General features: G+C 35.0%; 1 protein-coding gene across 1 annotated transcript in view; it reads left to right on the top strand.

Annotated features, from left to right (window-relative positions):
• Positions 1-19,904, top strand: part of LRP1B (LDL receptor related protein 1B) — a 1,024,768-nt gene that overhangs the window by 421,738 nt on the left and 583,126 nt on the right. The window contains exons 25-26 of the mRNA XM_058548897.1: positions 16,696-16,827; positions 18,190-18,417. Coding sequence (XP_058404880.1) covers positions 16,696-16,827; positions 18,190-18,417 — 360 coding nt within the window. The remainder of the gene's footprint in view (positions 1-16,695; positions 16,828-18,189; positions 18,418-19,904) is intronic.

Raw genomic sequence — 19,904 nt, 5'->3', positions numbered from 1 at the left:
ACCACTGAAGTGTGTCAGTCTGTCTGTGAACAGTTAGGAGCACACTTAGGTAACCTAGGAGGCAGTCCGTGGTTACGCACCAGCCATCTAGGCATTTATAGGCCCAAGGAGAATGATAAACACCACAGACAAAGATAAATCCTGTCAGGGCACAAACCATTCACGCTAAGGTGGCACTGTTAATGGACAGATCAGAGTTTTTGATGATAAACCCAGCAGTCTGAAAGGTTACTCCCCTTAGCAATGACCTGGGAGATACAGGTAACAGCATTATCTTTCTAGGCCAATGCCAGAGTAAAGGAAAGAAAGAGAAGAAGAAAGGATTTCATGTTTAGTTCAAGTACAAAATCTTGATCCAGCATCGTGGGAGGAAGCAATCTACCTTGATGCTGGCTACCTCTCTTTCTGTTCCATTTGATTTGGAGGTCTCCAGCATTTGCAAAGAACCAGATATCAGGTGATGCCTTCTTCAGCTGTGAGATATGTAGCCAAGGTTCATGTACCTGAAGTTTGGCTGCCATCTGGGTAGTGAGGAAGACCTGGCATAGTCCTTTCCAAGGAGATTCAAAGGCAGTCGTCGTTCTTAGTGATTCCAAATCAGAAGGCCGGAAGAAAACTGGAAATGTTAGCTTGGAGTGTCCTAGCCAGATATTTGAGGGAACTAGAAGAATTCAGGATCCAATCCAGTTTACAGGTATATAACAAGACCTCAAAGACAATTAACAGGAGTAGAATCTAATACCTATAAAGGTGCAAACATAATTTTTCTCTCTACAATCACACTAATTTTTTTTTTACAAAAAATAATCACAGTAAAACTAATTTGTTTGCATTAAACCTGGCCTGATTATTTACATAAGTGCAGTAAGAATAGTGATTGACCATATAGGCTCTTTTTAAGATTTCTTTGCTGAAACTCTTCATAAGGAATCTCAGCTTGAACTCTTAAAAGCCTCTGAGGTCAGGAAGCCAAACCAAAGACTCACCATCAGATTTTACTTACAATACCTATAGTTTGGGTAAATTCCTCTTTTCTTGAAGTCCCCAAAATATCCTGAGGTTCCTGGGTGTGTGAGGAAATGACCTTCCTTACTCACCTGGTAAGGCTGCCAGGAAACTGGTAAGCAGAGCACCAGGCTCATTTTTCCAAGGGGCTTTATTGGTTTCATAAAGTCAACCTTAGCTCCTTAAAGCTGTCTGGTCATGTCTGAGTCTATGCACATTTCTCTCAAACATGACACTCCAGTCAAAGGCTTGGCAATATAGCCAAGCCAAGCCTTGTGTTTGTGGAAACACAAATGTTTCCAGTTGTGTCCTGGTACAAGGAGAACAGATTCTTATTGAACTTATGAAAATAACCGTCTATGTTGCCGTGAAAAGAATACTCAAGAGTTTCCAAATTCTGGAGGGATTGGGTAGGGAGAAAAGTAAGTGTTTCATCTTTGTTTACAAAGGTATACTTTACCAAATTGCTGTAAGTCATAGCTTAAGAGAAAAGGTTTCCTTAAACCTGGAAAAGCAAAACATTAAGGAACAAACAATGTTTCAAAAAGTCATAAAAAAATTATAATCCTCCTCCTCAGTTTATTTAGTCCCGTGTAATTAATACCTGTTCTGCTTGAATCCATTTTTTCCATTAATTCTGAAAATTCTTACCCAGTTCAGTTTTATGATCTTAAAGTTATCAGAAACCTGTACTTGTCAAAGTCCTTTCCATTAATCTCCTTGAAGATGAAGCACTCTTACAGGAATACATTTGCAAATAATCTGAGTAAAGCAATTATTGTCTATAAATGACAGAATTAAAATGTCCATTGTTAAAGATCTGATGAGAGTTCGTTATAATGGGATTGCCAAGGAAATTTGGTTACTTCTGTGACACACAACATTTTAAGATGGTAACTGAAATTATGACTGATAACATTATACCAGGACATATCAGATATTCAGGAATTTTACACAATTTCTTGAACATTTTTAACATGTACCCATATAAATACAACATAAAGAAGGCTTAGTATTACTTTTTACTTGACAGTGTTTCCCATGTAATTTAACATATTAAAATAAGCCTAATTAGTTTAACAACTCTCTTTTATAAGGAAAGAGTACAGATATTTTGCAATTTTCCAGGGATCCTCTGGAAAATATCAAAATACTTCAAGGTCAAAAAGACTTCATTTGGAATTTGATTTGGGGAAGTTTGTCAAATATATCAAAAAGTTTTAAAAAACACTTGGAAAAATATGATCATAGATCACTGTGAAGCAACATCCAGTTATCTCTTTAACCACAGTGACAATGAGAGACTTTGTAGGCAAATACAGAAAGTTAAGTAGTTTACCTTAGCTTTTTTTTAATACAGAAGACTCAGTTTTCTTAAGTACTGAAAGACCTGATGATAAAGATAACATGAAGCTTGGCAAATTATTTTGGTAAGACACAAAATCTTTGCTGTCCAGACAGATTACTTAAAAGGTAAAGAAAGACCTGTCACAATCTGGTATCAAAAGCAGGCCAAGAGTCCAAGAAAACTTTTTCCGTTTAACAGAGAGAAGACCAATTGCACCAGTATATTTTTGATGTTAAAACTCATTTTTTAAATTGAATCCATTCTAATCTTAGCCAGTTGACCACACATAACATTTCTTTTCAAGATTCTTTTCACACACCTTCTATGACTTTTTTTACATTCAGATTTCATCCTGTCCTTTTCCTCTTTCCCATCCTGAAATAACCAGCCTCACTTCAGGACAAAATCACTTTCTTTTCTATCAACAAAAATACATCTCCATTCCTCAGACTTTCTCTTACCAAAAACACACATCTTACTTTCCTCATATAGAGGAAGAAAGGAAGAAGGACCTTTCACAATCTGGTATCAAAAGCAGACAAGGGTAACATACAGAGATGTTACCCTTATTACTTCTAGTAGCTTTAGTAACATGTATTAGAATTCTTAACCCTTGAAAACCTTAATTTCTAGTGAAATTAAAGAAGTAAATAATCGTGAACTCTCTTTTATATGAACATTCTATGGCTTCGCAAATTTATAAATACTGTTTATAATTTCCAGAAACATATACTTCCTCATTGTAATTTTTCCAGTGTGGCACAAAACTTGTTTACTAATAGACCCATTATCTTTAGTTCCTCTGTAAAAGAAGCCAAAATGGATAAACCCAATTTTTGTAATGTTTCAGTATTTTATTTTATTTGGAGATGATCTAGATATTTAATTAATTTGAATTAATTCATGATTTAACTTACCAAAACTTTAGATTTTGAGTAAACAAAAGATTTTGGAAACTATTTTCTGAAAAGTTCACCTAGAAACTCTTATCTCCTTTATATCTATTTAAATCATTTGTTCTTAACAGTTACGTTTAGATTACCTGCAAAAACTTCATGAAACATTAGACAGAGTCAATCATCGTCCTAAGTTATTTTTCTGGCTGACAAATTTTGTAACAGAGATAACATGAATTTATTCAGTTAGTAAGCCCAGGTAGATAAAAGTTGTGTGTCTGTATTGTTTTTAATGCTGATAACTCTGAAGACACACCTATTTTAATTAAACCAGCAACCTTAAACTAGCTTTTATTTACTAAAAATTAATCCTATATCATGTGAACTTAAAAAACATTTGGGTTAAGTTTTTATATTTCTAAGAGTTTTGAGAATCCTTAATTCATATAAGTGCTTAATTTTCTTTAAGCTAATGAAATAGAACTCTTTACAAATTAATTTTGGCAATACCATCTGGAGGTAGAAAATTATTATACAACTATAACATACATACATGGACACACACAAACATATAGACAGACACAGAAACCTTATGGCTTCCATTTTAAAATTTTAGCCAAGTCAGGCACAATAAAAGAAGTTGGGTCCAAATTATGTCTCTGGAAGTTGGAATAAATTAAGGTTACCTGCTCAGATGGCTAAAGCTTTTTACTAATATTTGTGAAGAAGACTTTTAAGATTTGTATTTGTCCTCAACAAGTAATCATATAGAAACCATGGACTAGATTTTGGGCAAGGGAGCTTCTATGGCAGTTTGTATTGTAAAAAGCCTCTTCTCTCCCCCTTTTTTTTCCCTCTGTTAAGAAGTACCTTCCTGCAGTTTGCATTTCAAAGAAATGGCCTAGATAAGAGTTTCTGGAGAAGATCAGGTAGAATATTTACATCTCAAAGGCACAGGGAAAAAATGCAAGTTCCTCCAAGAAGGACCTTTGTTCCCTAACAGTAGAATTTCTGCAATACTTACAAGCCTTTTAAGATAAATAGGGGAGGTTTTTGGAGATGGTAAAGATAGGTGAAGTTTGAATTGCTTTTAGAGCTGCATTTCTGGTCTTGCAAAGATTTGTAGGATAAGGAGAGTTGCTTCTAATTCCTCAAAGAATTGGTTTGTATCCTGAATGATATCAAAGGAATAACACACCCATCCACCTATTTTGGAATGTTTTCCTTTCCCTTTGGGTACACTTAGCTTCGGGGAAAAAGCCTAAAAAAAAATTCCATTAGGCTCTGAATATCAGCTTCCAATTTGGCCAAATTTCTGATCTTAGAGTTATTAAATCCTTTCAAATATCTTATCAGGTTTCATTTGGGACAAACAGCAAATATTTCTGGCAGTATTAAACAACCCCATGGACCCAAGGGGCATTGTCAAAGCGATTGCAAAAGATATTATCTTCATAAGATCTAGAGCCACTCCTAACGATCAATAACTAATGGCCTAGATTTGCAAAGCGTGGGACAGCATGAAATTTTATTTTTCTCTCTCTACTGGGTACTACAGACAGAGAACCGGGAGAGCAAACTCTGATAAGAATTTTCACCTTTAGCCAGCTTCTGCTGGTTTTTCCCAGGATCCCATCTGAAGGCTTCAAGTGAGGTTTAAAGTAGAGGGTGTAGCTCTAGTATCTACCAAAATTTGACAGATTTTTTTATTAACTTTACTTTTAGTTTTTTCTTGGCTGTTTAAGGGAATAATGTAGCTGATTACCAGAAAATCATTTGGAGTCTCATCAACTCTGGGAGGGGCCTATATGGGGGCCCTTCTTTGCAGGGTAGATATGGCAGCATTCGAGTTGATGTTGAAAAATTTGCATAGACCCTTTCAAGATAGTCTCTTTTCCAGTGTTCCAGTTGGTTACAACTGAGGCATTGACCCCTGGGCCAGTGTTTTAGTCCACCCTAGGGAGGAGGGTGCGATATGAGGGCCTAGGTGTTGTTCTAGATACATTTTGTGTCTTTATTTTTTGTCATTTTTATAGATATTTCTAGATTCCAGGACTATAGTTCATGGACATTAAATAGTGTACTGGAAGGTGGTGCCTTTGACTCTTTGGAGCTTAAGGATTCCATTCTTTTTTAGCTAAACCTTTGAATCTCTCAGAGCCAAACTAATACCTAAGAGGGATGTGCTGCTGAATTGGAAATTGTGTGGTGTTTTACGGGGTACCTCATTGCATGGAAATTTTCTTGAGTTTGGTAGGTGACCTAGTGTCAATCTAACCCATTCCATGCCCAACTTATCCTAAAGCGGGTGTCTTAGAGTTAGGTGGTGAGCACTCTAACAGCTTTTAAGGGCTTGACCCATACCCATCAATTTTTGTGGCTTTTTGGCTTCCAAGATTCCCATTAGCGGTAGCTTTTACCTACACAAAACAAGACAAACAAATATGTGCACCTTAATACACCAGCAGAAAACAAGAGATGTTAATGCAGTCCAGCCAAGGAAGGCCCTGTGCACTCCACCACCAATTCCTGTGGAACTGGAGATTAGGGAAAGGATTGAACCAGCAGACTGCAAAGAATGGTAACTCTGGACTGATTCCAAACAAATGGGGAACTGCCACCAGCTGTTCCCGACGTGGAATCTGGGGAACAATTCCAAATGAATGGGAACCTACAGACTAAAATGTCAGCAGTTCCTGGCATAGAGTCTGGGGACAGAACCAAGGGCTGGGGTTTTCCACTCAAATGGGGGAATTGTGGTCTGAACTACCAGCAGTTCCCAATGTGGAACTGACTGGAAAGCCAGTTAGATCGGGAGCTCAACACAGAAAGTGGAGCACAGAACCGAGAGGAACTCATCCACAGCTTTCAAAAATGGCAAGGAAGACAGAAAACTCAAAAGGGTTCATGGGTACCATGTCTATGTTTCTCATTTTCCATGAAGCAGAGGTCTCCTTTGATCCCACTGCTGCCACCAAATCTGTTAAAAAAACAAAATTCAACTAAGTAAATTTGAAGATCTAATTGGTTTCACCCAATGATTCATGAATCGGGCAACATTCTATCTAGTTGATAGAAAGGAGCTCTGAAAAGCTATAAAAAGTGGAAAGCTTTTCTAAGCAGACGGGGTGGGGGAACGAAAGTTTCTAGCAAAGAGTGGATTGTTTCAGACAGTCACCCCCTTTGGGGGAAGGCGGGGGTCTATCAGGCAGATGACCTCACTAGTGCTGACCAAGTGATTCCAGATTGACTGGTTAAAGGTCACATTCCTTGGAAAGATTCAACTGCAATTAGGTTAGGTATTAAATCTTGGTTTACTGATGTGGGGCTTAGCACAAGTGACTCCATTTTGGGCCTGTTGTTTCTTTTTTAATGCCAGATAGTAAGTATTTTAGGCTTTATGGGCCATATGGTCTCTGTTGCAACTACTCAACTCTGTTGTTTTGTGTGAAAGCAGTCATAACTAAAATGAATGGGTATAGTCAATAAAATTTTATTTATGGACATTGCAATTTGAATTTCATATAATTCTCATGTGTTATAAAATGTTATTCTTCTTTCTTTTTTTTTTTTGAGGAAGATCAGCCCTAAGCTAACATTCATGCCAATCTTCCTCTTTTTGCTGAGAAAGACTGGCCCTGGGCTAACATCTGTGCCCATCCTCCTCCACTTCATGTGGGGGATGCCGCCACAGCATGGCCTGACAAGCAGCGCCTCGGTGCGCACCCGCGATCTGAACCTGGGCCGCCAGCAGTGGAGCGCATGCACTTAACTGCTACACCATGGGGCCAGCCCCTGAAATGTTATTCTTTATTTTTATTTTTTTCAACCACTTAAAAAAGTAGTTTACATGCCAGTATTAGCCTGCAGGCCGAGGTTTACTGGCATCTGGATTAAAGGATAAATTGAAAAATTAAACTTTAGATATGCTGAATTTGAGGTACCTCTGGGACACAGTTGAATGTTCAGGGCCATAAAGGCAAGGAGAGTTTGAGCTGGAGCTAGAGCTTTGGTAATTATTCAGTTGTAGCTTGAAAACAAGAAGATAGATGAGATTTCCTAAGAGCATTACAGAAAATAGGAAGAGAGTGAGGACAGAACCTTAGAGAAAACTGACATTAAAGAGGAGTGCAAAGAAGAAAGCTGAGAAGACGGTGACTAAGAAATTCCAGAAAAAGGGAACACAGTCAAAAAAACTGAGTTTCAGATGACAGTGGCCAACTGTGTTAACTCTTACAGAGATGTCAAGAAAGATAAAGACGTACATGTATTCACTGGATTTGGCAGACTGGAGGAAAGTCAGCCATAATTTTATTTAGAACAATTTTACTGGAGTGGTTTGCATATGTCCTAGGGATCCTAAGTATGTCTGAGGTTAGATATTAGTATGAATTTTGAAGTCTTTTTAATAAAAAATATAATTTATTAAACAATAGGCTTATATTATTAAGTAACACAATGTAAATGCGAAAAAGATGACCTTGATAGTAATCAGCTTAAGAGATGTAGTAATCAAGAGTAAGATTCTAGAGCCAGACTGTTTGGGTTCACATTCTAACTTTTGTCATTTCTTGACTGTGTGACCATTATCTGTCTTAGTTTTTTCATCTGTAAAATGGAATCCTTGCAAAAATTAAGTACATTAGCCTCTTTAAAGCACTTAGAAGATACCTGGCAAATACTAAGCACTATATAAGCATTGTTAAGTAAATGATAGGCAAATACACAGATGCACAGACAGGCAGACAGACACACAATTCTCTTAGTTTGTTTTACACATCACCACCCCTTCACCTGATAAGGGAAGTTGTTTGTAAACACAGAGAAAGTATAACTTTCTTCTGTTATATGCACACCTTCTCTCATCCAGCAGGTTTGCTATCTTTCTCTGTGTCCTCTCTCAGTCCAAAGGTGTTTTCTTAATCATGACTTCTAGTTATGATTAAACACCCAGGGGAGTTGAATTTTTTCATGAATTCAGAAAGATTCCGCAACTATGGGTTTTTTTCAATTTTCTTCCATATTGCTTTCTTTCTTTGTTCTGATTGGAATCTTTCCTTGATATGACTCCAGAATATGATTGTCACTTTAAATAGAGAGTGTTACAAATGCTTTATCCATTGTACTTTCACCAATTATAAGAAGTTTTTCTCTTCTTGAAGAAACTTTTCTTCCTTCTGAAAAGGACTCAGTTCAATGGGGACTTAATAAATATTTGTTGATAAAAATAGTAATATTTTGCAGAGACCATTTTATTTTTCTTTCAAAGACAAAAAACGGCTGATGACTCAACTGTCCCTTTTAATTTTGTTCTTAAAACCATATAACTGTTTCATATAACACATTAATATGACAATATCCCTTAGAAAAACAAATCAAAGTACAGAAACAGAATGGATGAGAGATGAGAAGTTTCTTCACAGTTACAATTAGATTAAATATCTTTATAAAAATTACACTTCCATCCCTCATCCCTTTTTTGTAAGGTGTCCATGAACTGTTAAATGAATGAATGAATGATTCTAAGTGAATTGCTTCATTTAGAGAGATAGTATGTATAGTGGTTAGAGCTCATGCTCTGGAATCTGAAACTATATTCCCCATCTTAATAGCTGTATGATTGTAAATAAGTTTTTTTACCTTTTTCAAAACTAAGTTTACTCTTCTGTAAAATGGAGGTAATTTATTTTTATAAAGAAAAATGTCCAATAAGAGGAATAAAAGAAATAATTCTTATAAAAACACTTAGTACTCATCTAGCATATTGCGATAAAAATAAAGTATTCCATATTTGGAACATTTACTATTTCTATCAATTTTTATCTCACTTGCCTATTATGTTATAACAATATAAGGAGAATTACAGGCTGTTTCTCAGTGTTTTTAACATGGAAATGATATAAGTGCCTCCAATTGCTTCAGGAACATATTTCTCTAGAAAATGAAACTTTTCTTGACATCATTTGTAGGAAAACCAGCTGATCTTATTTTGCAAAAAAAGAAAAAAGATTCTAGTTTCAAGGAATATTAGTAATATTGCTTCTTTAGGGGACAAAGTATCGCTTATGAAACTTGAAGAATGAGGGGTTCCTTATGGGACATTAATATATGCAATCACAAGCAACATTTTTCATATGATTAATAAAAGAGTTTAAGGAAAAACAAACAAATACTCTTAAAACCATGTTTCAGTGTGGTGGAGGTGAATCTCAAATATTTGCACGTTGCTTAAACTGTTCACTTCCCCAGTTCACTGTATCAAGATCCAACTACCTGTCATATAAACCAAATTCCTCTCTCTCTCTCTCTCTCTATATATATGTGTGTGTGTGTATATATGTGTATAGATGTATATATATGTATGTGTATATGTGTGTGTACCCTCCATCCTATATATTATTAATTCTGTTACAAAATATTGTTTTCCCTCTGTTTAATAACATCTCTTTATTTCATATATTTCTGTACTATCAGTGGGAGATTCATTTTGTTTAACATGATCCCTATTTTAAAATGCTAATATTTCTAGGAATGGAAAGCTGGTGAGAAATAGTTAAATCAAAATGCTTTCACCTTTACTTATAGTTTCAATCAGCAGCTTTGAAGAAACGAGAATTCTGACTGCAGTGAAATGAAAGGCAGATGATATCATAGCAAGGAGGAATTTTTGAGATTTGAGTAAACTTGTGAGGCTCCTATAATGAGGTGCTTAGAACATCATGCAGGGCCGGCCCCGTGGCTGAGCGGTTAAGTGCGCGGGCTCCGCTACTGGCGGCCCGGGTTCAGATCCCAGGTGCTCACCCACGCACCGCTTCTCCGGCCATGCTGAGGCCGTGTCCCACATCCAGCAACTAGAAGGATGTGCAGCTATGACATACAACTATCTACTGGGGCTTTGGGGGAACAAAATAAATATAAAATAAAAAAAAAAAGAACATCCTGCAGTACTGGGAGCCTGGTTGAAGAGAGAGAAGAATGAACAATGAAGAGGAGAAATGGGAGTTGAAACATGCCAAAGATACATTGCTGCCTCATTCCAATTATTGATATAAAAGAATCAAAGTGGAACTCACCGTCTTCTCTTATACTCCTTCCTATAAAACATAGTCCTCTGCGTTCAGTACCAGGTATAGACTAGCACTTAATTTACTTTTTGAATGAATCCTTCTGTATCATCTGAAGGCCATATTATGAATTAATGGGCTTTGTTGGTTCATCTGAAAAACTTAATTACCATTTTTAGCAGTATTTCTTTGGCAAAATATAATACAAATAACAAAACTACAAAGGAATTAATATGCAGGTAGTAAGTTTAGCTGCATTATAAATTGTTATTTTTAAAATATGATACAATACAGTCTACCTTGGAGTGGTAGAAAAGATTGGTAAGAAAGGAATCATGAAATTTCTTGTTCCTTGGTATTGGTTTGTTTGATGTACTTGCCTCAGTCATACAAACCAAAATGATTTAGAGCCCTTCATTCAGATCCATGAAGACGCAGAATCCATAGTTCTCCTCTGAGACCAGGACTTTTCAACCTCTGCATTTTTCACATTTTTGGCCAGAATTCTTAGTTGTGGTGGTTTTCCTGTGCATTGTAGAAAGTTTATTAGTATCCCTGGCCTCTACTCACAAGATGCCAATAGTACCCCAAGGCGTGTCAACCAAAAATGTCTCCAGACATTCCCAAATGTGCCCTGGGAGGCAAAATCCCCACCACCACTGTTTGAGAACCACTGTTCTAGATAAAGAGCTTTTTGTGATTATAAAATCATTGTAAAGATAGAAACTTTCCTGACACAAATGCTTGTTCTTTCAAGTCATACAGAAAATGAAATAAGCAGCCAGTAAATGAAGATACCAGAAAGACATGTCACCTCTTTAGAATAATTGAAATTTCATTGATATTTTAAGATACACTTCACCGATAAATATAATATGATATTACATGTTTGTTTTGACCCTTTAACAGAGAACTGTGCACAAATAAATGGAAATAGTATTTGTGGCTTTTAAAAATTTTCTCTTTGAAGTAAAGATATCAATGGAAGATCAGGTCAGATTTTTAGACATTTTATTTTTTTGTATGTGTGAGGAAAATCAGCCCTGTGCTAACATCTGCCAATCCTCCTCTTTTTTTTTTTTTTTTTTTTTGCTGAGGAAGACTGGCCCTAGGCTAACATCCATGCCCATCTTCCTCCACTTTATATGGGATGCCGCCACAGCATGGCTTGCCAAGTGGTCCGTTGGTGCGCGCGCGGGATCCGAACTGGCAAACCCCAGACCACCACAGCGGAGCGCGCACACTTAACCGCTTGTGCCACCGGGCCGGCCCCTAGACGTTTTTTTTTTAACTTCATAAAAATAGGGTATAATATAAAATTAACTCATAAAATATGATATAATTTGATGAAAGTAGCGCCTGTATGCCTATCATGGCTGGAATCTGGTGAAACTAAAGTAATTAAAATATCTTTTATTTGCACATATGTTGTTATATATGTGCATTTTGAATAAGAAATTCACCCTACTTCTTCAATATTAACTTATAATTTGAAGATATTTGTCAAAGGAAAATAGGATTTGGAATTAGTGTCTAATTGTAAGATCCTTCTGAAAATTCTTTTCTTTAAAAATATTAAATTCTTTTCTAAAAGGAAAATAATATAGATAAATTATTTTATTGTATTAGTAATTATTTTTGTACTGATAAAGTTCATTAACGGGATGAATATTAGTTACTATCATAAATGGCTACATAGGAGGGAGAAAATCTTCTTATCCAACAGTTTGTATCCTAGCATTCTTGTGCTTTGGGCATAGTTTTATTAGGTAAATAAATATCATACATATTTTATATTGCACCAACATTTGCATATATTTTATTTAAATTTAATGGATAAAATAATTGTTTGGGTTTAAAGTGTTTATTTTTTGCTGATGAGAAATGGACAGCAACTAGATATAATTTGCATAAAATATGAAATTATCTTTAATGATATTGTTTTCTTCACAGAGGAGACATCGGTCTTGTGTGATTGCGTAATTAACATTTGGTTCTCCTATAAAGTATTGTTGTTATGCATTTTTTAGTCTCTTCACCTAGAGCTATGATGCACTTTACAAGATAAACTCATTTTCCAAATTTTAGATTGCTGCCTTTTTTGAACATACATGTAAACCCAAGTGTCAAGTCTAACACAATAATAGATAGCATAGAAATTTTAGGAAAAGACAATCTGTATGTATTTCGGTCATAGTTCCTGCCAGCTTAACACTTATACTCTAGCTCAGAGGTTGACAAACTAAGGCCCTTAGGCTACATTCAGCCTTCTGCCTCTTTTATAAACAAAGAAGTTTTATTTGAACATAGACATGCCCATTGATTCACATATTGTTTTATGGCTGCTTTTGTGCTACAATAGCAAAGTTGGCTAGTTACTATGAAGGGGCATAAGGCCTGCAAAGGTGGAAATATTTACTATCTGGCCATTTATAGAAAAAAACTTGCGAAACCCTGATTTAGCTAGAAACGCTGGTGTATACTGATATAAAATATATGAATATATGTTGTGGAGGAGGAAGAACATTTTCCTCTACCCTTCTAGGTTCCTCTGGCTGGTATAAGAATTAAATTAAGACAGATTAATAGGAGAAAATCAAATTTAATTGCATACATACAGAAACCCCACATACGTGAGAGGGTCAGAGACAAAAAGGTAAAGTGAGGTCTGTATGCCATATTGAGCTGAGGCATGGGATAGGGGCCTGAGTCTTCAGAGGGGAGGAGGGTAATTCATGGGTTGATAAGAAGAGCAGATGTTCACTAATTAGAAGTTTGCCTTGCCATACAAGTAGGTCATAAAAAGTTATTTCTGGTGGTAACTCCTATTATGGACAAGGCCCCCAATTTAAATTCTTTAAGGGAGAGGTAAAAGTTTCTCTTGAGCCTGCAAGGTCTCGATTGCCTTTAGCTCAAAATATCCCACATGCCAAAGTGGCACATCTTGGGGAGGCCTGTTCTGAACCTCTTTAATGTCAAAGACAATCAGAAAATAGGACAGTAAACAATAAATGTCCTAATGCCTTCTATAGTCAATAATTAAAACTAATATTTAGTGATGAAAGAAATCAGCACTAGCTGTCTCCATTAGAAAATGACTTGTGGAAGAAAAATGTCTTGAGCTGGTTCATGAAGGAAGGTTAATGAAAAGATGGTGGTGATGAAATTCTACAGGAAAAAAATACGTCGTGTAAAGGCGAAAAAGGACAAGTTATAGATTTTCAGAGAACAATGAGCAGTCCATTTTGGCATGTGCATTCTGTGTATGTAGAAGGAAAGTGGTAGATAAGCCTGGAAGATAGGTTGGTATCTTAGAGAAAGAGATTGGAAGATAGGTTGGTATCCTAGAGAAAGAGATTGGCATATTCTGGGAGGTACCATAGTGTACCAGTTCCATGGCCATAAGGGTCATACAAAAGTGATGAGATAAAACTTCATGTTGGAAAAAGAGAGGTAAAAATGGAAAGAAGGAAACACATTAGGAAAAGTCTGACAATACTTGACAACTGATTAAATATGGTAGTGAAAGAGAAGTGAAGAAAATGCTCTGAAGTTAAAATTTTTTGAGTTTGGAAGACTGATGCCATCTTTAACAAAAATAAGTGGAGTGGATCCAGATAAAGACCTGGCGGATGCATGAAAACAACAGGTAGACCAATCTGGCAAGTGCCGAGGAATCTTGGGGAAAATGGTAGGAGATAAGATTGACTTTGTGAGAAAGAGAGTGGGAAGCCATCCAAGGTTTTTAAGCAAGGCAGCTACATGATCAAGCCTAAGTTTTAGAAAGATAACTACGCAATGAAGAGAGACTGGAAATCAAGAGGGTAGTTAGAAAGTTAGCACAGCAATCCAAGCAAGAGATACAGAGAACCTAAATTAAGCCAGTGACCATAGTATTGGAGAGAATGGTGTATAGGGTTGGAGTACAGACTCGTACACTCCTTGGTACAAAAACTATGTCTTGTCTACTATTATATCCCAGCTTCTTAAAACAAGGCAGAAAAAATAGATGCTTCATAAATATTTATTTAATGCATAAATATAAGGATGAGTGTTACACTTGTTTCTGAGGTTCTTTGTTTGGTCAACTTGAGTTTAGATAACATGAACTATCAGTGAACCCAGTCTGCACAGCTATATTTAAATTTCATCTGTTAAGATTGCTTACAGCATTTCAGCTTTTCCCATTTCCTGAATACAAATAAATGGGATACTTTTGGTCTTGTACGAGTTTACAACCCCCATATTGATATTGGATTTTGCCACAGTATTTCTTGTAAAATAGTTAATTACTTTATATTAGGTGTTGGCAAATCTTTTCTGTAAAATGCCAGGTAATAAATATTTTAAGGCTTTGTGGGCCATATGGTCTCTGCTGAAACTGCTCACCTCTGCTATTTGTAGTGTGAAAACAGCCATAGATAACATGTAAACTAATGGCATAGCTATGTGCCAATAAAACTTTATTATTAGTGGACCAGATTTGGCTTAGACGTCACTATATGCTAATCCCTGCTTTGGACTAGAATGTGAGTATTGTGAACGAAATTCCTTAATTTGGTAATTAGAATAGGTATCTGTTCAAATGCATGGTTAGAAAGAAACTTCAAAAAGATTTAATAGCATTATTTCAAAGTAGGAAGAGATAAAAATTGAAAGTAAGATATCATTGTGGATTTTCCATGCTGTGAAGCACAAAATATTGTGACTATTACCTTACAGTGTTATCATTAATATGGATATTGGGCTACAAAGTCAATATAATTCTTTAGTAGGTATATAGAAATTTAATATCTTATCTTTGTTTTTAAAAAGTATTTTATCACAATTACAAGATGTTGAGAAGAGCTAGTATGATTCTTGGCTAACAATAGTAATGTCCAAAATGAAATCCAAGTACCCATCATCGAGCTGTCATGGATTATGTTTTGAATTTCCTTAAGATGAATAGCATTCCCTATGTCAATGTTTTCAAATAAATTTCTCCCTCTTCCTCCTCCTTCTCCTCCTTGACTCCTCTTTATGCTTTCTGTTTTTCTTCTTCTTCCTCATCCTCTTCTTTTTTTCAAGTGTTGAAGACTCAGTTTTATTTATCTACCACAGCTAGGGGACCCTGACTCTAGGCATCTAGCAGTTCTCCAACAGTGACTCTTCATTTCACCTCCTCTCCTGCAACACCTTTCCTCCTCAATAATCCTCACACCTACTCTCTTGCTTCTCTAACTTGCATTTGCTTAGGGACTCCAATTGTAGATAAAGTTAAAAGGGAAGAAAGTAGAATATGTGGCACTTACTCCATGTGATAGAGGGACTTGCGTTCCTAAGCAATCTCTAGACTTTAGCTTCCACTCTTTTCTAATAGTTTTTGTTTTTAATTGATTTTCTTAGGAAAATGTTTCCGAGTCTTTCATTTCCTTTTATTTATTTTATCAAATGCAAAGATGTGGATTATTTTTATTACCTTGGGGGAAGGGCGCTGAAGACTGCCAAAAGCCACATTGAGTATTTATCAAATTCAGTTAATTCCCATATCTTCTACAATTTTATTATATCCCATTGTTTTTTATTCTTTGTCCTTTAAAACTCTACATGATAGATATTAAGTACTCTAAGCAATAGGTCCACCTGTTAGGAAGATATCGTTAGTTGAAAACTAAAATACTACTGGTGGGATAAGAAGATGTAACTCTTTTCTGCCTTCAATTTAGTAGCCTGGCTCTAAAGACTTTATTTTACTAGATAAGCCCTATAAAAATAAGATTTAAGAGAACAGTTATTGATCAATTGTGATTAAAATCTTATCCAAAAAGCATGATGACAGACAAGAAACATGAAAGAATGTGAGAATGACATTGAACTGCAAAATTTAACATTCCATTCTAAATTTGAATATATCACAATTTATTTATACAGTAGAATTTAGTAAGTGTGTGTATGTGAAGCAAACTTGAGCCATGGAATCAATCAATACAGAAAAAAAATGAAGAAGTACATGTCTTAATAATGAAAGAAGACAAACATTTTTTCACATAGACTTCTGATTTGAAAAACAGGAAATGGCCTGAAGGAAGGATATATATGTAACAGCAGTTTCCTGGGGAAAGGCAAAAACCTTTGCTTCTAAGGCAATAGGATGTATACCATTCATCTTAGAGAAAATTGAGGGAGTTATCCTAGTTGTTATCTTTGAGGAGGAAAAATGTTTTTATTAATGTAATTGCTGTATATGATTGTCTATTGTTGTCATATTAATCACCCTAGTAATGGGTGCCATGTAGGGAACTTTACTTTGAATCATTAAGTGAATAACCCTGGTCAACCTCCGAGGTTCCCTAATATATTCTTCCTTCTTTATTGTTAATATTTCACTGTGTAATTACAGCTCCCAATCCCTGTGCAGCTAATGATGGCAAAGGGCCCTGCTCTCACATGTGTCTGATCAATCATAATAGGAGCGCTGCTTGTGCGTGCCCCCACTTGATGAAGCTTTCCTCAGACAAGAAGACCTGCTATGGTAAATTTCTTAAAGTTCTTATCTAAAATTCAAATTGAATGCTGTCAAATTGTGTTAGCATTCAGATTTTCCTCAATGTAAAGCAGAAGAGGTTTTCACTGTTCTTAAAAACATTCAAGGTGGTGCTATTGCCAGAATATTGATGATTCATCTATTTTTGGGGAGACTGACAAATTCTTTAAATATGTGATATGCTGCACTTTGCTATTTATTACCTTATGCATTTTTTCTTGCAACTTTCTGATTTGGTGTGTTAGCAGAATTTATCTGTACAAAACAGGGAGATTTGTAAGGGAAAGTGCATTATCAGAAAATGATGATGTAGGTAACCTGCATAACAAAGAGGTACTTAACAGCTTTAATCTCCTCCTGCTCTCCTAAAGTCACTTTAGCATCATTTTGTAGGGGATTATCAACTTGAAGGGGGGAAAAATGAAGTAAAATATATAAATTGGAAAGATCTGTAAAAAATGAATAGCACATTTAAACTAAAAAAAAAATAATAAAATTTGTGAATGAAAACCAGACTTGTGGAGTTTTTCTGGTTTGTTTTGTTTTAATTTTGAGTCATTTTTGTTTATTTGCAAAGCAGTTACTTTTAAGGACAGAGAAGAATCTACTTACAAAATCTTAATTCAGAAATTTAGGCATATGTGGATTTAATTAATTTTATACAATCATAACATATCTCAAACTCAAAGAGAACAATGAAAGAATAGAACATCTGTGACTCCTATTTCTATTTCATCTACTGATATTTCACAAACTCAGTGCAAGAAAAGTGCATAGGGAAGTAAAAATGATACAATGCCTCACAATGTTAATTACTACAGATTTACAAAAATTTACAATAAAGCACGCTTTAACATTATTAGAACTCTAATTTTCATAGGGAAAACATGCACATGATTTTTAAAAGCAATGTTTAATTTCATTTCATTCAAAGGTAGTATAGAAAAAAATGTTCTTAGATTCCTTCAGAAAGCATTTAATGCAATGCAATATTGTTACAATTATGTACAAAAACAAATACTATGGTCGTTGGACATATGTAGAGTTCATGTATTTTAGCAAGTTTATTTGAAATTCTAAGATTAAATCAAGTACTGAGAATTTCTTGGCATTTCTAACTAAAGAAAAATGATGACTTAAGATTCTAACTTGTTTTACATTTGTTTCTATTAAGTACTTTAATTTAAAAATAAATCATTTCTGCATTAATGTTTCCATCAAATCTTGATTATGATTTTCTGGTGTTAAAAATCTGTTAAATCATCAACAAGTAATATTTTAGAATTTCTAGACTGCTTCAAACTTGCCAAGCTTATAAGAGAAAAACACTTATTTCTATTTCTTTTCTAGAAATGAAAAAATTTCTTCTCTATGCAAGGCGTTCTGAAATCAGAGGAGTGGATATTGATAATCCATATTTTAATTTTATCACGGCCTTTACAGTCCCTGATATTGATGATGTTACTGTGATAGACTTCGATGCATCTGAAGAACGTTTATACTGGACAGATATTAAAACACAAACAATCAAACGGGCCTTTATTAATGGAACTGGGTTAGAAACTGTTATTTCAAGAGGTAAAAGATTTGCACGTGTTACAACTTAAAAAAATGTTTGTTATTCAATTTGTAATAATCACAAGTCCCTTTTATATTCTTTTCTCTATTATCCAATTCTATGTTAATTGAAAGTTGTAATTAATTATTCAGAGCTTTAATAATATGCTACATCCTAACAATTGTAGAATGCTATAATTATGTTGCACATAGTAATCTGATAACTAGAAATTCAGTTTCACAAGAAGAAAAAATTTTAGAACAAATCTCTTTAAAATTTATAGATTTCTAAATAAACAGATTTGAAGACTCCTTTTTGCTGATGCGCGAATAGTTGTATTTTCATAGAGAAAATATAGAATATTTGGAAGGATTGGTTTCCCCCATGACTCAAACTTATTATCAACTTCCTGTTGCACATACTTCTATAGAACTAGACTATGCAAATAAGACAGGGAACCTGTTCTTAGCACTTCCTGACCCAGCAGGTTGAATCACAGGTTCTCAGTAAATGTTGTTGAATTGATCATTAAAAAAAAGAGTAACTTTTCCCAAAGTAGAAAACATAGCTGAAATGAGACATACATGTAAATGCAGTTGTTGAACTCAAAATATTTAGCATCACATTATCCTAATCTTGGCTTAAATTTCGGTATATTGTGATTTCTGGGTCAGTTATTATTTTATTGAATGAATCTCAATTGAGCACCTGCTGTTTGCCATGACTGCAAAACCAAACAAGACACAGTTTCTCTTCAACTTTATGTCCCCTAAGCATGATAGAGTGATTTGGAGGAGAATGGAGGAAATGGTAATTAGTAATCCATAAAGATATATCAAACTCTTTGAAGCATACTGAAAATTTAAAATCAGACTATGTTTGAGCAATGATTAATCTTTTAATGAAAGCAATAAGAAATGCAGGTTTTAAATTCACAGTGTTTTTCAAGAGTTTCCACTCATAATACTAGAAGGTTGGCTTGAGTACCACTAGTAGATCTGAGAGTATTTGACCACTAAAGTACTCTTATTTATTTATGCTAGCTCTTTACCCATCTCAGGTTAGTACTGTTAAAGCAACTTGAGTGAATTAGTTATAAACTTGTTCAAATGTTTATTTCAAACTTGCCATAAGAGAAGACCCTTTCTAAAAAAGCTAATGCAAAGATTTCCTCTTTGTACAGGATTTTTTACAGGAGTGAGGGAAAAATCATTAGATAATCATTGTTTTAAAAAGAATGCCTGGTTAATGGTCATTAAAACCCTTGAGAGACCAGTTAAAGGACATTAGGTGTCTCTCAAGACTGATAGTCAGTTAGGTGGCCTTCTCACAAGAAATTCATCAAAGTCTAGTAGAAAATTGTTCAAATACTTTATCATGAATGTGAAATACTTCCCAAAAGTCTCTATGAATTGCATAAAGTAAAAGATGTTCTACCTGCAAAAAATTTGGGCACAATTTTCTATTTCTAATTATAGATCGATAGCTAGCAGTAATTTGGTGAGTT

This window comes from Diceros bicornis, chromosome 10, assembly GCF_020826845.1.
Source record: "Diceros bicornis minor isolate mBicDic1 chromosome 10, mDicBic1.mat.cur, whole genome shotgun sequence".
In the NCBI taxonomy this organism is placed as follows: Eukaryota; Metazoa; Chordata; class Mammalia; order Perissodactyla; family Rhinocerotidae; genus Diceros; species Diceros bicornis.
The sequence above is the reverse complement of the archived record's forward strand: the minus strand, read 5'-3'. Positions and strand labels throughout refer to the sequence as shown.